The sequence below is a fragment of the Cherax quadricarinatus genome, chromosome 55 (assembly GCF_038502225.1).
Source record: "Cherax quadricarinatus isolate ZL_2023a chromosome 55, ASM3850222v1, whole genome shotgun sequence".
Lineage (NCBI taxonomy): Eukaryota > Metazoa > Arthropoda > Malacostraca > Decapoda > Parastacidae > Cherax > Cherax quadricarinatus.
In genome coordinates, this window is record NC_091346.1 from 11510175 (window position 1) to 11531747 (window position 21573).

The 21573-nt window shown below is 40.8% G+C and overlaps 1 protein-coding gene across 2 annotated transcripts in view; it reads left to right on the plus strand.

Moving 5' to 3' along the window:
- The window catches only part of LOC128699026 (carbohydrate sulfotransferase 10-like), a 74373-nt gene extending 54435 nt beyond the window's left edge, over nucleotides 1-19938 (plus strand). For both annotated transcript variants that reach the window (XM_070096763.1, XM_070096765.1), the window contains 2 exons: nucleotides 7369-7610; nucleotides 18909-19938. In XM_070096763.1, the coding sequence (XP_069952864.1) occupies nucleotides 7369-7610; nucleotides 18909-19299 (633 nt within the window). In that variant the 3' untranslated portion in view covers nucleotides 19300-19938. The remainder of the gene's footprint in view (nucleotides 1-7368; nucleotides 7611-18908) is intronic.
- Nucleotides 19939-21573: the final 1635 nt, after the last annotated feature.

The window sequence follows — 21573 nt, forward strand, 5'->3', positions numbered from 1 at the left end:
GTTGTGTTCTGCATCACTGTAAGTGTTCTAACCTTTTTGTTCTGTGTTTTTTCATCTATTATTTTTATATTTCATTGAACAAATTCACTCTTAGTGCAATTTTAAGTTCTTCTTTTAAAGTAAATCATTCTTTTGTTTGTTCAGTAAGTGTTGCTTAAGCTGTAGTTAAGAGTTAAAGTGTTCAATCACTTCTTTCCTTGATAATATTTTTTTGTTGTTGTTTTTATTTATTATTATTTTTTATTTTTATTATCACACCGGCCGATTCCCACCAAGGCAGGGTGGCCCGAAAAAGAAAAACTTTCACCATCATTCACTCCATCACTGTCTTGCCAGAAGGGTGCTTTACACTACAGTTTTTAAACTGCAACATTAACACCCCTCCTTCAGAGTGCAGGCACTGTACTTCCCATCTCCAGGACTCAAGTCCGGCCTGCCGGTTTCCCTGAATCCCTTCATAAATGTTACTTTGCTCACACTCCAACAGCACGTCAAGTATTAAAAACCATTTGTCTCCATTCACTCCTATCAAACACGCTCACGCATGCCTGCTGGAAGTCCAAGCCCCTCGCACACAAAACCTCCTTTACCCCCTCCCTCCAACCCTTCCTAGGCCGACCCCTACCCCGCCTTCCTTCCACTACTGTAAACTGTATTTTCTTGTGTGTAATTTTTTTTATCATTGCAAAATTGATTCATTTTGCAATAATTCTTGTATAACATTGTGCTGCCATTAATTTTTTTTTCTTTCAGAAAATTTTATGTAATATTGTGCAGTACTTTTGATTAGTAATTGTTATTTGCAATATTACTACAGTTTATTTCAGTGCAATATTCTGTGAATTCAGTTTTACATTTTCTGTGCATAATATTTTGTTCCTTGTGTGTCACTTAATATTTTTTATTTAGAATTGCTTTCCCAGTTTGTTTTAATTTTGCACAAGCTTTGAGTCCATTTTAACATTTTTGATTGATTTATCATTTTATTGTTGAATTTCTTTATTGCATTGAGAGTAAAGACAACTCACTGTGCCATTACTTCAATTTAAAGTAAATTTGAGCAAATTTGATTTGAGTAAAGTAGAATTTCTCTTGATTTTCAAAGTGTTGCTTATTCAGTTGAGTATTTTCTTTTGTGTGTGCGAGTTTTCCTTGCTTACAGTGTGACTTATTTTTTTTAAATAAGTAATTTCTTCCTGTTTAAGCTTACTGTGTCATATATTCTCTTTATTTTCTTGCCTTTATGTCCTTGAGTAAGTTCCCTGAGAAGATGTCCCAGTCACTTTTGAATGTTCACTTTGTGTATCATGCCAGTCAAAGTCATTATGAATCAGTCCACAGTACCAGTATTCCCTTACTGACTGGAAGACAATACCTAGCCCCTGAGCAATGTGTTTGTTCTCACAGCTTGTATCTGAGATTTGTTAAAGTGCTGCGAAATGTGAAATTCAGATTAAGTTCCTATAGATCCGTGAATTACTTATTAACGTAGCCGAGCGGCCAGGCACTAATAATACTGTCACTCCTGTCTGGAATCCAGCCACAATATCGTGCACGCAGGATAGTGTACAGTTACCTTGGGTTTCAGAGGAACCTCAGACAACCCTGGGTGCTGAGACTATCCTTGCGATGGCGACTTGTTCAAGTATTCGTTCCTTCCCAGGGGACGCTTTGAGAAGAACTTTACTTGCAACGAGTTATGCCATCTCTTGCTGATGCCACAAGCCGTTGCAGAAAGACGTTTCTGTGGCTAGTGTACTCACTTGAGTGTTGTTGTTGTCCCTTGTGTTCCAGATGGTGATCCCATCCTAGTTGACAGTAATTCATGCAATGTAAGAAGTTATTTCTCGAGTAACTTTCACATGTTGTTAATGTTTGTAAGTGAAGTTTCTTTATAGTTGATACCTCATGTCACTGTGTGCGACTCAGACTAAATATCTGCATTGTTGACCGTGTTCATTTCTTTTCCCCTGTGCTTGCAGTGAGAGATAGTCGATTTGTTCTCCCTTGCTCATATTGCGTGTTATAGAGTTATTTTTTTCAACCAGAGAGAGTCATCCACTCCACCGAGTTTGTTCATTCCTCCAGTAAGAAAGAACCGATCCTTTGTGGTCTGGTGTGATTCGATTCCTGCTCCAGAAAGATCTTATTCTGACTGTGAAGCCACCAGCACCCATTAGTGACTTTGTAATGAGCCAAGAATTACTGTATCGAACAACCGAGTTGAGTACTCCTAACAGAAGAGTTAGTAATTCCACAGTCACTAGTGAATGTAGCTGTATCTTTTGTAGATACTCGTTCAGATCGCCCTCAGTCAAGGCATGTGTTTGCCATTGCAGAAGAATTCGATCCACCCAAAGATGATAACCATTCTGCATATGTAAATCTTACCCTCACAGAGTTGGGTTTAAATGTAAACAGCCTGTATAATTAGATGTCCGAGATGAATGAAACTGTCAACTGTGTGTTTTGTTATTAGCTGATCAGTTTTTCAGAAATTTTGTGTGTTCACGTTCCCTCCGAATTCTAAGAATTTAGCAATACTGATCTGTGTGCACCAGATTTGTCTTTGCTGTTAATTTCACCTTGTATATATATTTATTCTTCCTCCGAATCCGTAGAGTGCATGAATACAGAATGATCGATCAGTTCCATCCTTTATTATAATATGACATACTTATAATTGTAATGCATTACATTAAAACTCATTATGTTAACATCCATTATGATACCATCCATTAGTTCTAAGTTACATATGTCTTTGTTATTGTACAGAATCAGCCCAGAACCACCTGCCTGTTCAGCCTATAGCATAGTACTGTATGTCGAGACGACATATGTAACATGACCAAGCTGTCAGCATAGTTGCTGATGACCCTTACATGTGTTGTATAGCTTAGCTGAGTATCATAGTACCATCCATGTGTTTTATATAGACGATCCCTACTAGGCCTAGTGACTGTATGACGTCACGAAATGCGGCATGAGTGAGTGGGATGCGCTACCTTGCTCTCAGTCCATGCTTAGATCTACCAGGCAGCTACAGGCAGGTTGGGCTCCCTTACCACAGTCTGAAAATATATAGTGCTACCATCCACAAGTGTGTTTATCTTCACCATCATATCTCCTTTCGAACCCCCACGACATAACTCTGTAGGCACAAGTCTAACTTTGTAGGCACAAGTCTAACTTTGTAGGCACACGTCTAACAATGTAGGCATAAGTCTAACTTTGCAGGCGCAAGTCTGACTTTGCGGGCACAAATCTAACTTTGCAGGCACAAGTCTAACTTTGCAGGCACAAGTCTAACTTTGCAGGCACAAGTCTAACTTTGCAGGCACAAGTCTAACTTTGTAGCCACAAGTCTAACTTTGTAGTCACAAGTCTAACTTTGCAGGCATAAGTATTACTTTGCAGTTATATTTAATAAATAGCAATAATCATATACAGTAACTGAAGAATGTTGCTTCTGATTGACTTTAAAACGTTCATGAAGATGCATTTTATAAGAAGAATGATACCCCAGAAGTACAGCCTGAGTAGCTGCAAGTGTCACATTTTATTGAACTTGTTACGAAACTTGTAATCACTGGAAGCCGATCAGTTACTGGAGAATGACTTTCCTGGTCATCGTCGGTGTTTTGATCATTCGTACCTTTTTAAAGTTAAATGAGAAAGGACTTTCTTGTTCTTGGCATATTCTCAAACAATTTTCTTTTATTTTCTTCCTTTATGGTTTTTACTCAAGAACTCAATGAATCGCCTACAAATTATCAAAGGAGGTTGATTATATCTAAGTGGACCCTCAACCAACGGCATTAATCCGTTCCAAAGGGCTTGCCGTTGGTTGAAATTGGTTGAAGTCTGATTTTTTTTTTTACATTAAATATACATTTCCTTATATGGAAAGGAATGGGACATGCAAAATAAACAATAATTAAATGCCACTTACCTTTATTGTGGAGTTGTTGATGAGTTATGTGCCAGCAGCAGGGGAAATTCTGAATTGTCTATTGCTTGGAAGGAGAATCCTCTTTCAAAAGGACTTCAGGTACCAAGTCCTTTGGTGGGGTTACCTCCCTCCTTGGTTTTTTAATTCCACCAGGACCAGCTTGGGAGTCACTTGACCCCTGTTGCACAAAACAGCTATCCAGAGAGCTCTGTTTCTCACGTGCCCTTAGGATTTCCCTAAAATGGGACACAAGAGTGTCATTGTACATGTACATTTCCATCGTAATTCTCACCCTTTTTGACACAGGTTTGACACTAGAAGCTTTCTTGCGACCCATGGTGGCTTATTTAGCAGTTACAAGCACTAGAAATAGTGGAATAATCCAAAATATATGGGAGGCACACATGGAAACCGACTGCAACAGCTTGTAAACAATGGCACACTGACTCTTGGAGTGGTGGACAAAGGCCATTGATTAAGTTTTTCGCCTTTGGTTAAGGCATTTTTTCTATGGCAAAAAGTGCCGTTAGATGAAATTGCCATTACTTAATGCTGCCGTTAGTTGAGGGTCGACTGTAACATTCTGAAGGAGAAGGCATTTTCCAGCATTAGCTTCACATCGTCTGCAAACGGGGATACCTCTGAATCTATCCAGCACTTTTTGGTATACTCCACCATTCTGGCTTTCTGGAGACCTTTCTGTCATTACTTGTGATCTCCCCTCCTTCCTTCTTTCCTTCCTTCCTCGGCCTTGTTACCTGGTCCTTGACTGTTGTTTTCCTCCTGATGAGGCTTTACAACAGTTTCAGATTAGATGCTATGCCATTTTCGTATTGTTACTGGGTCTCCCTCCTTATCTGTGCATATTTGTTTCTGGCACTTTGACTAATCTCCTTATTTTCCTGCGTCCTTTGTCTTCTATACTTTTGTCATTCTCTGATTTTGGCCTCTCTACATCTATGGGTGAACCAAGAGCTCATTTTGATCTTCCCATTGATTCTGTTGCCCTTGGGTATGAACCGCTCCTCTGCCTCTTTGCATTTTGTTGTCACGTGTTCCAGTATTTCATGTACTGATTTCCCCACCAGTTCTCTTTCCCCACTGAACCATATGTAGGAAATTTCTTAACCTGTGTAGTCTCCTCTTTTGTAGTTTGGCTTCTCCCATCCTACTCGTCCTGCTTCCCTCTGCACTTGTTATTCTGCTATGCATTCGAAGCTCAGGACCACATGATCACTTGCTCTGAGGGGCTTTTCATATGTGATATTCTCCATGTCTGAAATACTCGAGCTGAATGAGGTCCAACCATGCTGGTTCATTCTCTTTCTCTCTGGTAGTGTCCCTGACATGGTGATGCATGAGGTTTTCCAGTACCACCTCTATCATCTTGCCCCTGCACGTTTCTGGTCCCCCATGTGGCTCCAGGTTTTCCCAGTCAATCCCCTTGTGATTGAAATCACCCACAGCTATTAACTTTGCCCTGCTCATGTGGGCCCTTCTGTCCACCTGAGCTAGTGTATCAACCATTGGTCTGTTACTCTCATATTCTTGTATGGCTTCCTGCTATTCTGTGGTGAGTTGTACATCATTGCAATCACTACTTTCAGACCCCCCAGTCTGAAGTGTTCCTACTGTGTAGTCCCTTGCTTCCCTCTATCCCCTCTTTCCAACTCAACCCTCCAATGGTTTTCGATGAGCAGTACATCTCCTTCCCCTCCCTTCTCTTTATCTTTCCTTAGGATCTAATATCCAGTTGGAAAGATTGCATCTGATATCTTTCCAGTGAGCTTGGTGTCTGTCAGTGCAATGATGTTCAAGGATGCCTCCATGATTCTTTCATGCCACTCTTCACACTTATTTGTTATTCCGTCTGCATTTGTATACCATACCATCAACTTCTTTTCCAAAACTGTATTCTGAGGAGTTTGTATGGGCTGGGGGAGTGGGAAACCTGAAAGGGTACTATGGAAGACTGCTGTGTAGGTGGGGTTTGTGCTGTAGGGTGGGGGCTGTAAGTGTAGAGTTATGGTCCAAGTCGGACCGAAACGTCGTCGTAAGCTCCTCTCTTCTATGTACGGGTTATTTGTGTGTCATTCTAGTCACGGTATTGTGCCTTTTTTTTAGTGTGGTTTGTTTTGGGTTTGTTTGATTGTTTTGGGTTCTGTGGGTGGTTCTGCAGGTGATTGTACTTGCTGTTCCTCCTGACTCTATGGCTCTCTCTCTTTCTTGCTCCTTTCATCTTTGTATTCTCTCATTTTCTGTCATTCTGTTCTTGTTCTCTCATGGTCTAGATACACCTGCTGGTATTTTTTTTCCTTTAGCCATGATTTCTGCTGCAGGATCCTGTATTGCACTGTTTCTGTCTTGAAAATCAATTTGACTGGCCAATTTCTTTCCCTCAAGTATCCCCATATTCTCTGAAAATTTATCAGCTCAGTCATGTCCTCCTCTCCCATTTGTTTGATATTTTCAATCTCTTTTTCCCTCACAGTCATCTTCACATGTCCTCCCTATTGTCTCCTGGAGCCCTTGAATAAAAACTGACCTCTCCCTCTTCTGCTCCTATTGGTGTTCCATCTGCATTTCTGGGTCCTATTTAAACATAACCATTGTTGCATCCCTCATAATTTCCTGGATCTACAAGTGGCCTGATAATATCTCTGAAGGGGGCCTATCCCCTTCTCTTCCTACAACCCCCCCTCATTGCTGTCCCTATGCCCAAATAGTATGCCACTGTTCCTTTTCGTAGGCCTGATGGGGCATCAACATAGGACTTAACTCCTTCCTTTCCTTTGGTTCCCTCATTGGATATATCGGAGAACCCTCTTCTGATGTCATTCCCCTTCTGGTCTTTATATCCTGCTTCAGCATTTTCAGTTCATCTTCAAGGCTCTGTATCCTGGCTTCTGCAGCTTTGGCTCATGGCTCCCACTTCTTGCTCTCTGCATCCATCCTCTTCATTTCAGCGATAAGCTCACCTATCTTCCTTTCCCACTCTTGCTACATCCTCCTTCTGAGCTCTTCTGATCATTTGCTCTTTCCAGACCACTCTTCCTCTGTTCCCCTGGCTCTTTGAACTCCCCTCTGGGGTTTCATTTTTTGTGTGTGTGTGTTTGTACTCACCTAATTGTGGTTGCTCCTTGCCTGCCTTTTCACTGTGTGTGCGTGTGTGTGCGCGCGCGCGCGCGCGTGTGTGTGTGTGTGTGTGTGTGTGTGTGTGTGTAATATTCCATCCATAATAGCTAGGCAGCCCTGCTTGTAGAAAGAAGTCTCTGACTTTTAAGTCTCACTCCATATCATGAGTTTTATTAACTGATCAATGATTTTTCTTAACAGATTCAGTCATTGTTTATATACGTACATTTAAAGTTTATTAACTACATATAAGTGTAACTTTGATCATTTACTTTTCTCAGAACAAGATTGTGGAGGCTGACAAGCGACGGACTCATTACGTTGATCTCCGCCGCAGTATCTTGAAGGTTTACCAAGGTGATACAAACGTGACGATGCCCACCTTCACAGACTTCTGTCATTATGTTGCTGACTCCCTCGAGGCCTGGCTCCTCGACCCTGATGGCTACTCTCGGCCAGACCAACACTGGATGCCTATCACATATATCTGCTCTCCTTGTATCATTGACTACACTGTTTACAGGTAAGGCTAGTTAACAGAAATTCATAGAAATGCTTTTTTTTCGTTTGTCTTTGGTGGGTGACACTAACTGCATTCATGAGGAACCTCTAAATGCTTAAGGGTCATACAAACCCTGGAATGGGTGATGCAATCATATTTTGTTTAGGAGAGATTATTTCCAGTTCCTTGGATCAAGAGCTCTTTGCTGACATCAAGGGACAAAAAACAAAATACATTCAGCTGCGCAACTTTTACAAAACTAAAAATTGGAAGTTTAAGGTCTAAAATCTTTCATATTGAACAGCTGAATGTAATATTTGATGCAAGATTGTGTGGGAAGGTTCGTGGGATAACTCGTCAGTGCTGTTGATGATTACATTGCATTCATGATAGGAGCGCTAAACCAGTATGGGTAATACAGCATATGGGGAAATAGAAGACAATCGTGTGTGATCTAAGGAAAGAGAGGATAAGTTTAGTTCCCCTGAATCAAGAGCCCCTCTCTAATATCAGTGATGGTGGAAAAAGTCTGCTACATGGCATCTGTACAAGAATGGTATTGTATACCATTCTTGTACAACTTGTCAGACACTGCAACATCATGGAGTCTTAATTCTGAGAACATGTACATAACCTTCAAGACTACGACAACTACTACTACAACAAACCCATCTCTTTGAGTAGGACCTACTTCCACTGGGGAATCCCGCCTACCAGTGACTATGCCCTCGTCTGCTACACGTCCCCTTTCCACCTAACGTTAGTATAAAAGCGCCAGGCTCCTTGCTTCTGCTTCAGAATCTACACGACTACGGTGCTCTTCGCACCAACTCCAAGGTTGAGGGACTGATTACCTCATTTTCTGTATATAGTTCTACTGTCTTCGAGTTATGTCCTGGAATTTGTTGATAAAGCCACTTGATGGCGAAACGTCCGCAATAAAGATGCCCAGATGTTGCACATGTGTCTTAGTTTCACATGGCGTCTGTGAAAAAAAAAAATCACATTTGACGAAGCCTGATATGTCAAGTTAGCCGATCGTCCATCCACATCTGCCACCACCACTGCCACCACCACCACCAGGACGACCACGACGACCACCACCACCACAGACACCACCACGACCACCTCCACTACTACCACTGCCACAGCCACCATTACTGCCACGACCACCACCACTACCACCAGGAACACCACCACCACGACCAGCAACACCACCGCCACCATCACCAGCACCACCACCACCAGCACCACCTTCACCACACCACCTCCTCCACCCCCCCTTCCCACGATCACCTCCACCACAACCACGGGTTCCACCCCCACCACCAACACCGCAGACGATGCAACATCCCCGCAATGAAAAGCAGGGGTACCACTAGTACGATAAGAGATAACACAATAGGTGTCAGGGGTCCAAGACTGTTCAACTGGCTCCCAGCATACATAAGGGGGATTACCAACAGACCCCTGGTTGTCTTCAAGAAGGCGCTGGACAGGCACCTAAAGTTAGTACCTGACCAGCCGGGCTGTGGTTCATACGTCAGGTTGCGTGCAACCAAAAGTAACAGCTTGGTTGATCAGGCCCTCATCCTCCATGAGGCAACGGGGGCGTTGACCCCCGAAACCCTCTCCAGGTATGCTTCAAGTATACCAGTTACATCCTTGCAACCACTTGAACAATAAATTATGCAGTTAAATCAAGGTTCTTCATTATCAGAACTGTGGAGTGTAAAAGTTTCAAGTACTCAAAAGCTCCCTGGAAAACTTTATCCCTTATAAACTTCTGTTTTGAACTGGTAAGTGAAGTTAAGGCAGGAGTCACGTGTTAGTAATTTGGACGAAAGTGACTGTAAAATCAGGCCATGCCAAGGATAAGCATTAAGGATTTCAATTTTATATAGACTTCAGTGTCACTAATATGCCCCACTTTGGCAATGTTAAGTGAGACTTCACCTTGACCATTGACATAGCTCAGGAAAATTAACTTGGCTTGACCAAATTCACTCTGTACCAGCTTGACCTTCAAGTGAAATTTGCGGAGCCTAAATGAAGCCTCTGACCGTTCCATGTGTTGGTCCTAGGAACAACTAACAGTGATAAAGTCATCAAGATATGCGTTAGCACCCTGCAAATCATTTCTTGCTATATTACAAAGGCAGAAATTTCTTTCACCCTTTCTATGGTAGCTCCTTAAAAGATACAGTTTAGAGGTGTACCTAGTGTAACACACTGTCAGTGACGTCATAGACCCATCTTTCATAGACCCTAATATCTGAATACGTTCACCTCCTCCATATTCTCTCAATCCAGTCTGATAAAGTCTTTCATTACCAAAATTTTTTATTATTTTCACTTTTACTTTCTTTTACATACCCTACCAAACTCCCCCACCAACATCTGCAACCTTTTTTCAGAATCTCCAAAAAGCACAGTGTCATCAGCAAAAAGTAGCTCTGACAACTCCTGTCTTGTGTTAGATTCTTTATCTTTTAACCTCTCATCTCTTGCCAACACCCGAGCACTCACTTCTCTTACATCCCCATCTATAACTATATTGAACAACCATGGTGATATCATACATCTCTGTCTAAGGCCTGTTTTTACTGGGAAATAATCTCCCTCTCTCCTACATACTCTAACCTGAATCTCACTATGCTCGTAAAAAAACTCTTCACTGCTTTCAATAACTTGCCTCCTATTCCGTACATTTGCAACATTTGCCACACTGCTGCCACCCCCTCTCCTCATCCATCCTATCATATGCCTTTTCCAAATCCATAAATGCAACATAAACCTCTTCACCTTTATCTAAATACTGTTCACCTATATGTTTCAATGTAAACAATTGATCTACACATTCCATACACTTCCTAAGGGCAACTCTCTGTCTTACTCTTAATATTTTCAATAATGACACTTTACCATTTATAGTCAACAGGCTTATTCCCCCTATAATCTTTACATTTTGTGTCTCCATTGCCTTTATACAAAGGAGCTATGCATGCTCTCTGCCAGTCCTTAGGTACCTTCTTCTCTTCCATACATATATTACACAAAAGCACCAACCATTCCAAGACAATATTCTCACATGCTTTTAACATTTCTGTCTTCATCCTATCAATCCCAGAAGCTTTACCCCCTTTTGTTCTACCCACTGCTTCATGCACCTCAGTCACACTATTGGCTTTTCCCTCACTCCTACAAAACGTTATACCTCCCTGCCTAATGCACGAAATCTCAGATCTTCCCTCTAACTGTCCATCTAATAACTGTCCTCTCCTATTTTTAACTGTCCCATTCATTCTTTTCATGTGCCAAAAACAAAGCAAATGCCACATCTAGTATCAGACCCTTGCTCAGACAAGATGGGACTTACACAGATTGTGGAGAAATTTTCTCCAGGAGGGGGGCATCAGCCCCCTTCAGCCCCTTTCAGCCCCTTTCAGCCCTGAGGAGCCCAGCCCTCTCAGAAGGGGCAAATATCTTGTTTACTGCTACAGCGAGTAATTGATAGCAGATGCGGTATGAATATGGGACGTGGCTCGACGCTCCGTGCGGTCCTGCATTGCAAAGTGTAGCTTAATAAAAGACAGTCCATCTCTTACCTTAGCAGGACAATTAAGGAAAATCCTGCTCCCACTTTATTACCATAGTAAAGATAGTGGACATTGTTGTCTATGCTTAAGACAGCAAGATTCAAACATTCTGCTTTGCCTCATGGAGGAAGTGGCAAGGAAGCAAAAGTACTAGGTCAGCTTTTCCTTTGTGCTAGGAGAGTAACGGCGTGGGGTGCTGTGGCATCTTCAGATTACTTTTGACTCTACTGAGAGTGACACTGACACCAGAATAACCAACAAAGAACGATCTGTGCGTTAGTGTGAACAAAGTATCTCATAAAACACAATAAACACTTAGGAGAAGTGTGATCAGCTTCTTTAGTGATAAGATTGTGAACAATAAAGACAAATCTTGTGGAACATAGTGTACCAGTGTGCGCATTCCTAGACTATGGAAGACGTGGACATCCAAGGACACTTCAGCTTCTATCAAGTCACCGATATCTGTCGAAGGTGTGAAGAACACCATAGCTCAAGCTACAAGAGCAAGGTAGGTTACGAATTTCTTGTAGTACGGGGGACTGCGCAGTTCTTGAGTCGCAAGGAGTTTGTAATCAGCCTATAGTCGGCAGTAAGGTGCGGACTTTTGAGTCCAAACAAGTATGTAATTTGTCAGCAATCAGTGAATGAAATATGCTGACATAACACCCCTAGGGGTAATTTATAATCTTACAAATTATAACTCTTTACAGCCCGTTGAGAGATGACTTCGAAAGCTTCTCAAGACCTCATCTGCAGGGGCGGCTGTGCAGGCGATGAGCTGTCTTTCTAAGTTAAGTTTTCGTATAATTAAACTTAACTGGTAATCCCATTTCTCAACACAGATGACAACAAAAAAATGAGTGGGATACAGAAATCCAATATGACTCCATGTTTAGCGAGCCACTGATCAATCTAAAGATCAACATTCCAAATTATTTTTTCATAAATGAGCCTCAAAACTCCATCAGTGTATGCCAAATTTCCGACATTACCTTAGCTTCAATAGACTTTGAGAAAGCCATTGACAACATGCCCATGCACTCACCCCCGGGCCCAAACTCGTGGAACTGTGTGTTCATTAACAGCGAGAAACCCCTTTTGCATGCCCTAAGTATATTATGGAGGAGCTTAGACATGAGTGAATTCCACAGTCGCTAAAAATAACGGACATAGCCCCACTCCAAAAAGGTGGCAGCTAAGCATTAGCCAAGAACTGTAGACCAATAGCTCTAACGTCCCACATTATAAAAATCTTTGAATGAGTGCTAAGAAACATGATTGCAAACCACTTGGATTCCTCAAAACTGCACAATCCAGGGCAACACGGATTCAGAGCAGGTCGCTCCAGCCTCTCAAACTACTGGACCACTATATGATATGATCTTGGATGCACTGGAAGAAAAACAGAATGCAGATGTAATATACACAGACTTTGCAAAAGTGTGATCATGGTGTAATAGCGCACAAAATACATGCTAAAAGAATATCCGGCAAAGTAGGGAGATGGATCGAACACAAAGAGTAGTGGTAAACAGAGTTATATCAGAAGCTCCCATAGAGGAAAGCTCTGTTCCACAAGGCACAGTGCTCGCACCCCATCCTGTTCCTCATCCTCATATCAGACATAAAGATGTAATCCACAGCACCATATCATCCTTGCAGACGATACTAGGATCTGCACGAGACCGTCTTCCATTCATGACACTGTTAATCTCCAAGAAGATATAAACCAAGTTTTCCAATGGGCAACAGAAAACATGATGTTCAATGAAGACAAATTCCAACTACTCCGTTATGGAAAACCGAAGATAATAATTAGAACTGAGTATGCTACACTCTCTGATCATACAATAGAGTGAAAAAATAATGTGAGGGACCTGGGAGTGATAATGTCTGAGGATCTCACTTTCAAAGATCATAACAGTACCACGATCACAACTACAAAGAAAATGATAGGATGGATAATGAGAACGTTCAAAACAAGAGATGCGAAACCAATTATGATTCTTTTCAAATCACTTGTTCTCTCTAGGCTGGAATATTGCTGTACATTAACATCTCTGTTCAAAGCAGGTGAAACTGCAGATCTAGACAGAACCTTTACTGCACATATAAATTCTCTCAACTACTGGGAATGCTTATAAACACTTGACTTGTACTCTCTGGAATGCAGGCGAGAGAGAGATGTCATAATCTACATTTGGAAAATCCTAGAAGGAATGGTCCCAAATTTGCACACAGAAATCACTCTCTATGAAAGTAAAAGACTGGGCAGGCGGTGCAAAATACCCCCAATGAAAAGTAGAGGCGCCATTGGTACACTAAATACACTAAGTATCCGGGGCCCAAGACTGTTCAACAACCTCCCACCATGCATAAAGGGAATTACTAATAGGCCTCTGGTTGCCTTCAAGAGCTGAACAGATACTTAAAATCGGTGCCGGATCAGCCTGGCTGTGGTTTGTACCTTGGACTCTATGTGGCCAACAGTAACAGCCTGGTTGATCAAGCCCTGATCCACCGGAGGCCTGGTCGTGGACCCTGCTGTGGGGGGCGTTGATCCCCAGAATATCCTCCAGGTAGGTAACTTATTAATCTCACACAAGAGCTTTTATTTATTCTTATCAAAATTTGTTGATAGCATCTCACCCACTCATTTTTTTTTTTACATTGCTTCATCACTCTCTTAACCTTTCTTTACTCTCCAATTACTCTTCCCTCTTTGTATCACCTTTACTTTGTAAAAGCGTCTCATGTACTATCTTTTTCTTTCTTACTACTCACTTTACCTCATCATTCCACCAGTTGCTCTTCTTCCCTCCCGCACCCACTTTCTTGTAACCACAAACTTCTGCCGAACACTCTAACACTACATTCTTAAACCTATCCCATACATCTTCAACCTTATTGCTTCTACTCTCACTAGCCCATCTTTCTTCCAATAGTTGTTTATATCTTACCCTAACTGCCTCCTCCTTTAGTTTATAAACCTTCATCTCCTCTTACTTGCTGATTCCATTCTCTTTGTATCCCATCTACCTTTTACTCTCACTGTAGCTACAACTAAAGAAATTATCTGAAATATCTGTGGAACACTGTCATATCACCTTGTATCAAATCTTGTATACTTATTTAAAGTTTTTTTCTAATGTATATATATATATATATATATATATATATATATATATATATATATATATATATATATATATATATAATTTATGTATTACCAAACCCTCCTTCTATACAAAGTTCAATCAAAAGCCCCCATTATCATTTACACCTGGTACTCAAAACTTACCACAATAATATAATAATAATATCGTTATTTGCTACAAGTACTTGTACAAGGTATACAGGTCTAGCTGACATCATTGAAATATTACTACATGTATATAGAAAGCCGCTTTGTTATGCAGAGCATTTTGGGCACATTAGGTTAGTTTTGTCTCAGGATGCGACCCACACCAGTCGACTAACACCCAGGTACCCATTTTACCGATGGGTGAACATAGACAACCGGTGTAATTTAACACGTCCAATGTTTCCACCCCTTCTCCGGGAGTCGAACCCGGACCCTCACAATGTGAAGCGAGAGCTTTTGCCACCAGGCCACGGGGTGCCCTGGCCTAATGGTATTTAGGTCTCCCACAAGAATTACTATCTCACTTGGTTCAAAAGTTCCTAAATACTTTCTTAACATTTCCCAAAATCACTCTCTCCTCTACACTCTTCTCCATGAGCATACACACTTATAACCCACTTTTCACATCTTATTTTTAGTAATTTATACAGGAGAGGGGGTTACGAGCCCATCGCTCCCGGCATTTTACAACATGCATGGCTTACGGAGGAAAGATTCTTTACCACTGTCCCATGGAGACGAAATAGATAAGAACAAGAACTATTTAGAAAACAAGAAATTTAAGATCGATGCCTACATGTATACATGTATGTGTATATGTAGCATAACTAAGTGAAAGTAGAAGAAACAATACGTACCTATTTTCTTGCTTGTTTATGACAGAAAGAAAAGACATTATTATTATTATTATTATTATTATTATTATTATTATTATTATTATTATTAATGCGACATTTCTATAGACGAGTCTTTGACAAATACTTTTTCCATTACATGAGTTTATAATAATAATAATAATAATAATAATAATAATAATAATAATATCTTTATTTGCTACAAGTACATGTACATGGTATATGTTTGCAGATAATTTTCACACAGTATATGAAATTTTAGAAACTGTGAGAAATGCAAATTAAAGTAATTAACTGTTACATATCATTTAACACATCTCGAGGGATGTGCTTTGATGCAGGTGAAAAACTCTTGATACAAATTTCCACTTCCTCGTTGTACACCTGACCGTCTCATGTTCCACGGCTGATATATGACTTCTACAGGATTGTGCTTCCCTATAAAATAATGATAAAATATAATTCTTTTAAGCACGCAAATGCACAATAATGTTACAATAATCAACACATAATTGAATTATATTTACCGTCAAATTACCGCCCAATAAGCCTGACCTCAGTTGTAGGCAAATTGTGGAAAAAGACACTTATGTACAGTTCAGGACATTTATTAAAGGAAACGTTTCGCCACGAGTGGCTTCTTCAGTCCTAATACAGAGAAAACTAAGAAAACACACATACATATAGTGGCGGGAGTCAGGTGAGGTGATGCGTGGGTAGAGGTGGTAGTAGTAGTAGTAGTAGTAGGAGTAGTAGTAATGGAACTAAGGAGGTGAGACAAGAGAGGGACCTGCTGGCATCAAGTAACACCAGTTCCCAGGATGGGTAATATCCTCTTGCTTAGTAATTTTGAAATACTGTAACTACCGGATTTTTGCTTTATAGTGTTATTGACAGAAATTAGTGCAGCTTCAATGCATTTTCTCCGTCTTAAGTCGTCTTCTTTAATAACTAGTTTAGCTTCATTGAATTTCATGAGGTGTCCAACATCGTCTCTATGTTGAACACATGCGTTTTTGCGGTCATCATTTCTGCAAGCATTTTTGTGTTCTGCTATCCTAATGTCCAGAGTTCTGGCTGTTTCCCCTACATATACTTTGTCACACCCCCCACATGGTATAGTGTAGATTCCTGCACTTGTGCCAGGGGAAACAGCCAGAACTCTGGACATTAGGATAGCAGAACACAAAAATGCTTGCAGAAATGATGACCGCAAAAACGCATGTGTTCAACATAGAGACGATGTTGGACACCTCATGAAATTCAATGAAGCTAAACTAGTTATTAAAGAAGACGACTTAAGACGGAGAAAATGCATTGAAGCTGCACTAATTTCTGTCAGTAACACTATAAAGCAAAAATCCGGTAGTTACAGTATTTCAAAATTACTAAGCAAGAGGATATTACCCATCCTGGGAACTGGTGTTACTTGATGCCAGCAGGTCCCTCTCTTGCCTCACCTCCTTAGTTCCATTACTACTACTACTACTACTACTACTACTACTACCACCTCTACCCACGCATCACCTCACCTGACTCCCGCCACTATATATATGTGTGTTTTCTTAGTTTTCTCTGTATTAGGACTGAAGAAGCCACTCGTGGCGAAACGTTTCCTTTAATAATTGTCCTGAACTGTACATAAGTGTCTTTTTCCACATCTTGTCGGTATCACCATACCATTTCCTCATTGTAGGCAAATTACTAGAGTCAATTATAGCTGAAATTATAAGAAGCCATCTCGATAAGCATAGCTTGATTAATGATACTCAGCATGGATTCACAAGAGGCCGGTCTTGTCTAACTAATTTATTAACTTTCTTCAGTAAAGCTTTTGAGGCTGTTGACCACGATAAAGAATTTGATATTATTTACTTAGATTTTAGTAAGGCTTTTGATAGAGTTCCGCACCAAAGACTGTTAAAGAAAGTGGCAGCTCATGGCATTGGGGGGAAAAGTGCTCTCGTGGATCGAGACATGGCTCACAGACAGGAAGCAGAGAGTGTCCATAAATGGGGTTAAATCTGTAGCAAGTGGCGTTCCACAGGGATCAGTCTTGGGCCCGTTGTTGTTTATAATATATATCAGTGATGAGGAAATTACTAATGAAATGAGCAAATTCGCCGATGACACAAAGATAGGTAGGATAACTGATTCAAACGTAGATATCAGGGAACTTCAGGAGGATTTAGACACATTCTATTCTTGGTCAGAAAAGTGGTAGATGCAGTTCAATATAGATAAATGCAAGGTTCTGAACCTCGGGAGTGCCCATAACCCTAGCACTTATAAGTTGAATGATGTAGAACTTATGGAAATAAATGATATAAAATACTGACGCAATGGAAATATAAACACATATGCAGTATAATGTGATCCTTTATTGACAACGTTTCGTCCACACAGTGACTTCATCAGTCCATACAAAGGATAAACTTGAAGAACAGGAGGAGAATGAGGTAATCAGTCCCTCAACCTTGAGTCGTTGTGGTCAGTCCATCAATCTTGAATAGAATACGGCACATGAGCGGAGAAGCAGCTTATAAACCGTATGACAGGAGAGGTGCAGCAGTCGTAGGTGGTGTCACATTTGTCCAATGTGGGAATTCTTTGCTTGCCTAACCCTTGGGCACGACCTACTTCCACATTGGACAAATGTGACACCACCTACGACTGCTACACCTCTCCTGCCATACGGTTTATAAGCTGCTTCTCCGCTCATATGCCGTATTCTATTCAAGATTGATGGACTGACCACATCGACTCAAGGTTGAGGGACTGATTACCTCATTCTCCTCCTGTTCTTCAAGTTTATCCTTTGTATGGACTGATGAAGCCACTGTGTGGCGAAAAGTTTCCTCAGTGTCTTTCTAAACCATACCCAAGAGTTACACATGTGTCTAATTTAACAACGTGTCGGTTCTGTGAACCATTCATCTACAAGACAGCAATGCCTAAGAGTACATAATAAGGCAACCAGATTACTGGGATTTATATCAAGAAGTGTATAGAACAGAAGTTCAGCAGTTATGTTACAGCTTTATACATCATTAGTAAGGCCTCACCTAGATTATGCAGCTCAGTTCTGGTCTCCATATTACAGAATGGACATAAATTCGTTAGAAAACATTCAGCGTAGAATGACTAAATTAATACATAGCATTAGAAATCTTCCTTATGAAGAAAGATTAAAGACCATTAAATTACATTCACTTGTTAGACGAAGAATGAGAGTGAGACCTGATCGAAGTGTATAAGTAGAAGACGGGTATTAATAAACGTGCTAAAGATAAGGTCTTGAGGATATCTCTCGAAGAGAGAACCCGCAGTAATGGATTCAGATTAGACAAGTTTAGATTTAGAAAGGATATAGGAAAGTATTGGTTTGGAAATAGGGTAGTTGATGAGTGGAACAGTCTACCTAGTTGGGTTATTGAGGCTAAAACCTTGGGTAGTTTCAAATTTAGGTTGAATAAATGCATGAGTGAGAGGGGTTGAATTTGAGTGGGACTTGCATATGAGTGGATAGAGTTAACAGAATTTATTTCTTAGGTGGCATTGTCGGTTTTTCAAAACCATTCATCATATTGAAAATTGGGTTGGGCAAATGTTTTGTTAGTGGGATGGATTATAAAGGACCTGCCTAGTATGGGCCAACAGGCCTCCTGCAGTGTTCCTCCTCTCTTATGTTCTTATGTTCTTATATTTTCCATTTCAGCAAACTGGAGACCATGGAGTCAGACACAAGATTCATAGCTGATCAATGTGGACTCGGTCAGATAATTAATTATAGCATGAAACTCAATCCATCCACACTGGAAACAGATGGAAACTCAACAGAAAATATGGTAAATCAGATGCAGAAGCAAACAGTGAAAGAATTTATATCCCAGAAAATACAAGACGATGGAAAGATGATAAAGAGTGAAGATAAGTCTCCCAAGAAGGAAGTTGCGATCTCTGAAACAGACGAAAACAACAAATTACTTCTCCAGAAGAGCTATGCAGATTATCTGAGTCAACTCTCTTCAGAAGATCTCCAAAGATTATATAATGTCTACAAATTTGACTTTGAAATATTTGGATATTCCATGGATGAATATAAATAAGAGAATTAAATTATCATAAAGTATATGACCATTATTTTACTAGTTTGAAAATAGGGTAGTTGATGAGTGGAACAGTCTGCCTAGTAGGGTTATTGAAGCTGGGACCTTGGGTAGTTTTAAATTTAAGTTGGATAGATGCATAAGTGAGAGGGGTTGGATTTGAGTGGGACTTGCACACGAGTAAATAGAATTGTCAAAGCTTATTTCTTGGATAGCATTGAAAATTGGGTTGGGGAAATATTCTATTAGTGGAATAGATTGTGAAGGGCCTGCCAAGTATGGGGCAACAGGCCTGCTGCAGTGTTCCTCCTTTCTTATGTTGATGTTTCCCACTAAGTCAAGAGCGAGACACAGATGAAACATCCATCACTACTTAATTCCGGGTTATCCTTCACGAAGTGTGCATATTTTGAACCAGATGACTTACTGATCACTAACATCCTCACCCACTTAATTCAAGTTAAGTGGTTTCCTTGAATCCTTTCATAAATTTGATCATACTCAAGCTCAAACAGAATATCGTCTCGTAAATCACTTGTCCTCCTTAAATCACCTCTCAAAACCTACTCCACATCATCTCTGGGATATGCCAGACATCATTTCCACCCACCCATCCTTTCTGAAAACAAAGACACACGTTGGATGTGACTTTTAAATTTAAGTTTGGTGTCATGGTGAATTCCCACGAAAAATGTAGTAGTCGTCTCGGTATTTTTGTATTGGTGTTAAATATAATCGTTGAATGTTGCAGTGAAGAGAAAGTTGGAGGCAGTAGAAACGTGTCCGAGACCAATTTATGGTGTTTATATTAAGCAGAAAATAAATATTTAAGATATTAGATCATTGTGGTGATGTAAAATAAATATTCCTGGGAGACCATGGAGACCATCTCAAAAATTCTTCTCCCATAAATATTTATTTCACATCACCACAATGATCTAATATCTTAAATATTTATTTTCTGCTTAATATTACCACCATAAATTGGTCTCAGACACGTTTCTACTGCCTCCAACTTTCTCTTCACTGCAGCATTCAACGATTATATTTAACACCAATACAAAAATACCGAGACTACTACTACATTCTTCGTGGGAATTCACCATGACACCAAACTTAAATTTAAAAGTCACATCCAACATGTGTCTTTGTTTTCAGAACGGTGGGAATTCTTTCTAAATTATGGTGTGTGTCTTACAAAAAGGCGATATCTATATAGACGTCTCCAGAGAATACTAGAAGGTCTCCCCCTCTAGCATTCAGCCTGTTTCTGGTTTCTGTAACAAGTTGTAGGATTAAGGTCAGGTCTAGTTTTCCCTTGTATTGAGTAAATATTATTGAGTTATGGGATTACAGCTGTGATAATAATGCAACAAAATAAAAATTGAGATATTTATTAACAAAGTTGTCTAGGTGGACAAAATTAAAGTAAATGAGTTTGATATAATTTAGGATATAAGCTCCTACACATCTCTTCAAGCAGGGCTCCTTGTTGTGGTGAAGAGGCTCTTGGTCTGAGGAACTAGATCTGTTGGTCTCCTTCCTCAGACCGAACCTAATTACCCCTCAATCTCCCCTTCCCTATCCCATCCTCCCCATCCTCCCATTTTTCTTTCCTCCTCCTCCCCCGTCCCCCCCTTATTCCCTTCCTCTTTTTGGCCTTTAGGATTCTTCCTACAGGCCTACTGGTTCCTAGGTCAGGGAAAGGGTACCAGGGTCAATCCCACTCCGTTGAGGTTCTTGGCAGTGGTGTAGTTTGCCATGGAATCTGGATCGCCTGGGGATGTCCCGTTCCCTCTCCGGTCTTCCGGGGGGTGGCTTTGGGTGTCTTTCGGGCGAAGGGTGTATCTCTGGAGGCCGCCTTTTGGATTCCGGGGGTGGTGACCAAAGGAGGTATGCTTTGTGGTGGATATCCAGCCGCCCTCTCTTTTGCCCACTGAGGTAGCTCGGCAGATGTAAGGTTGCTATCCTGGACTGCTGGTTTACTGGCATGAAGGGTAGGGTATGGCACAGGTTCCATGCTGCATCTGCACTACTTGCGGTGTTGAGGTCCTCTTGGGCGCGGAGGGCGACTTCCGACCCTTTCATTCCTCCCCGTTCCCCCCCCCCCTTTTTCTCTTTTTTCTTTTCTTCTTTCTTTTTTTTCTTAAAAGTAAAAAGACAAGGAGTAACCTAACCATGGAGATCCCAATCCATGAACCTACTACCCCCGGGCCCCTTCTTGATACCGCACCCCATTCTGACCCTGCCTTGGTTTTTGACCACTCTTCGGAC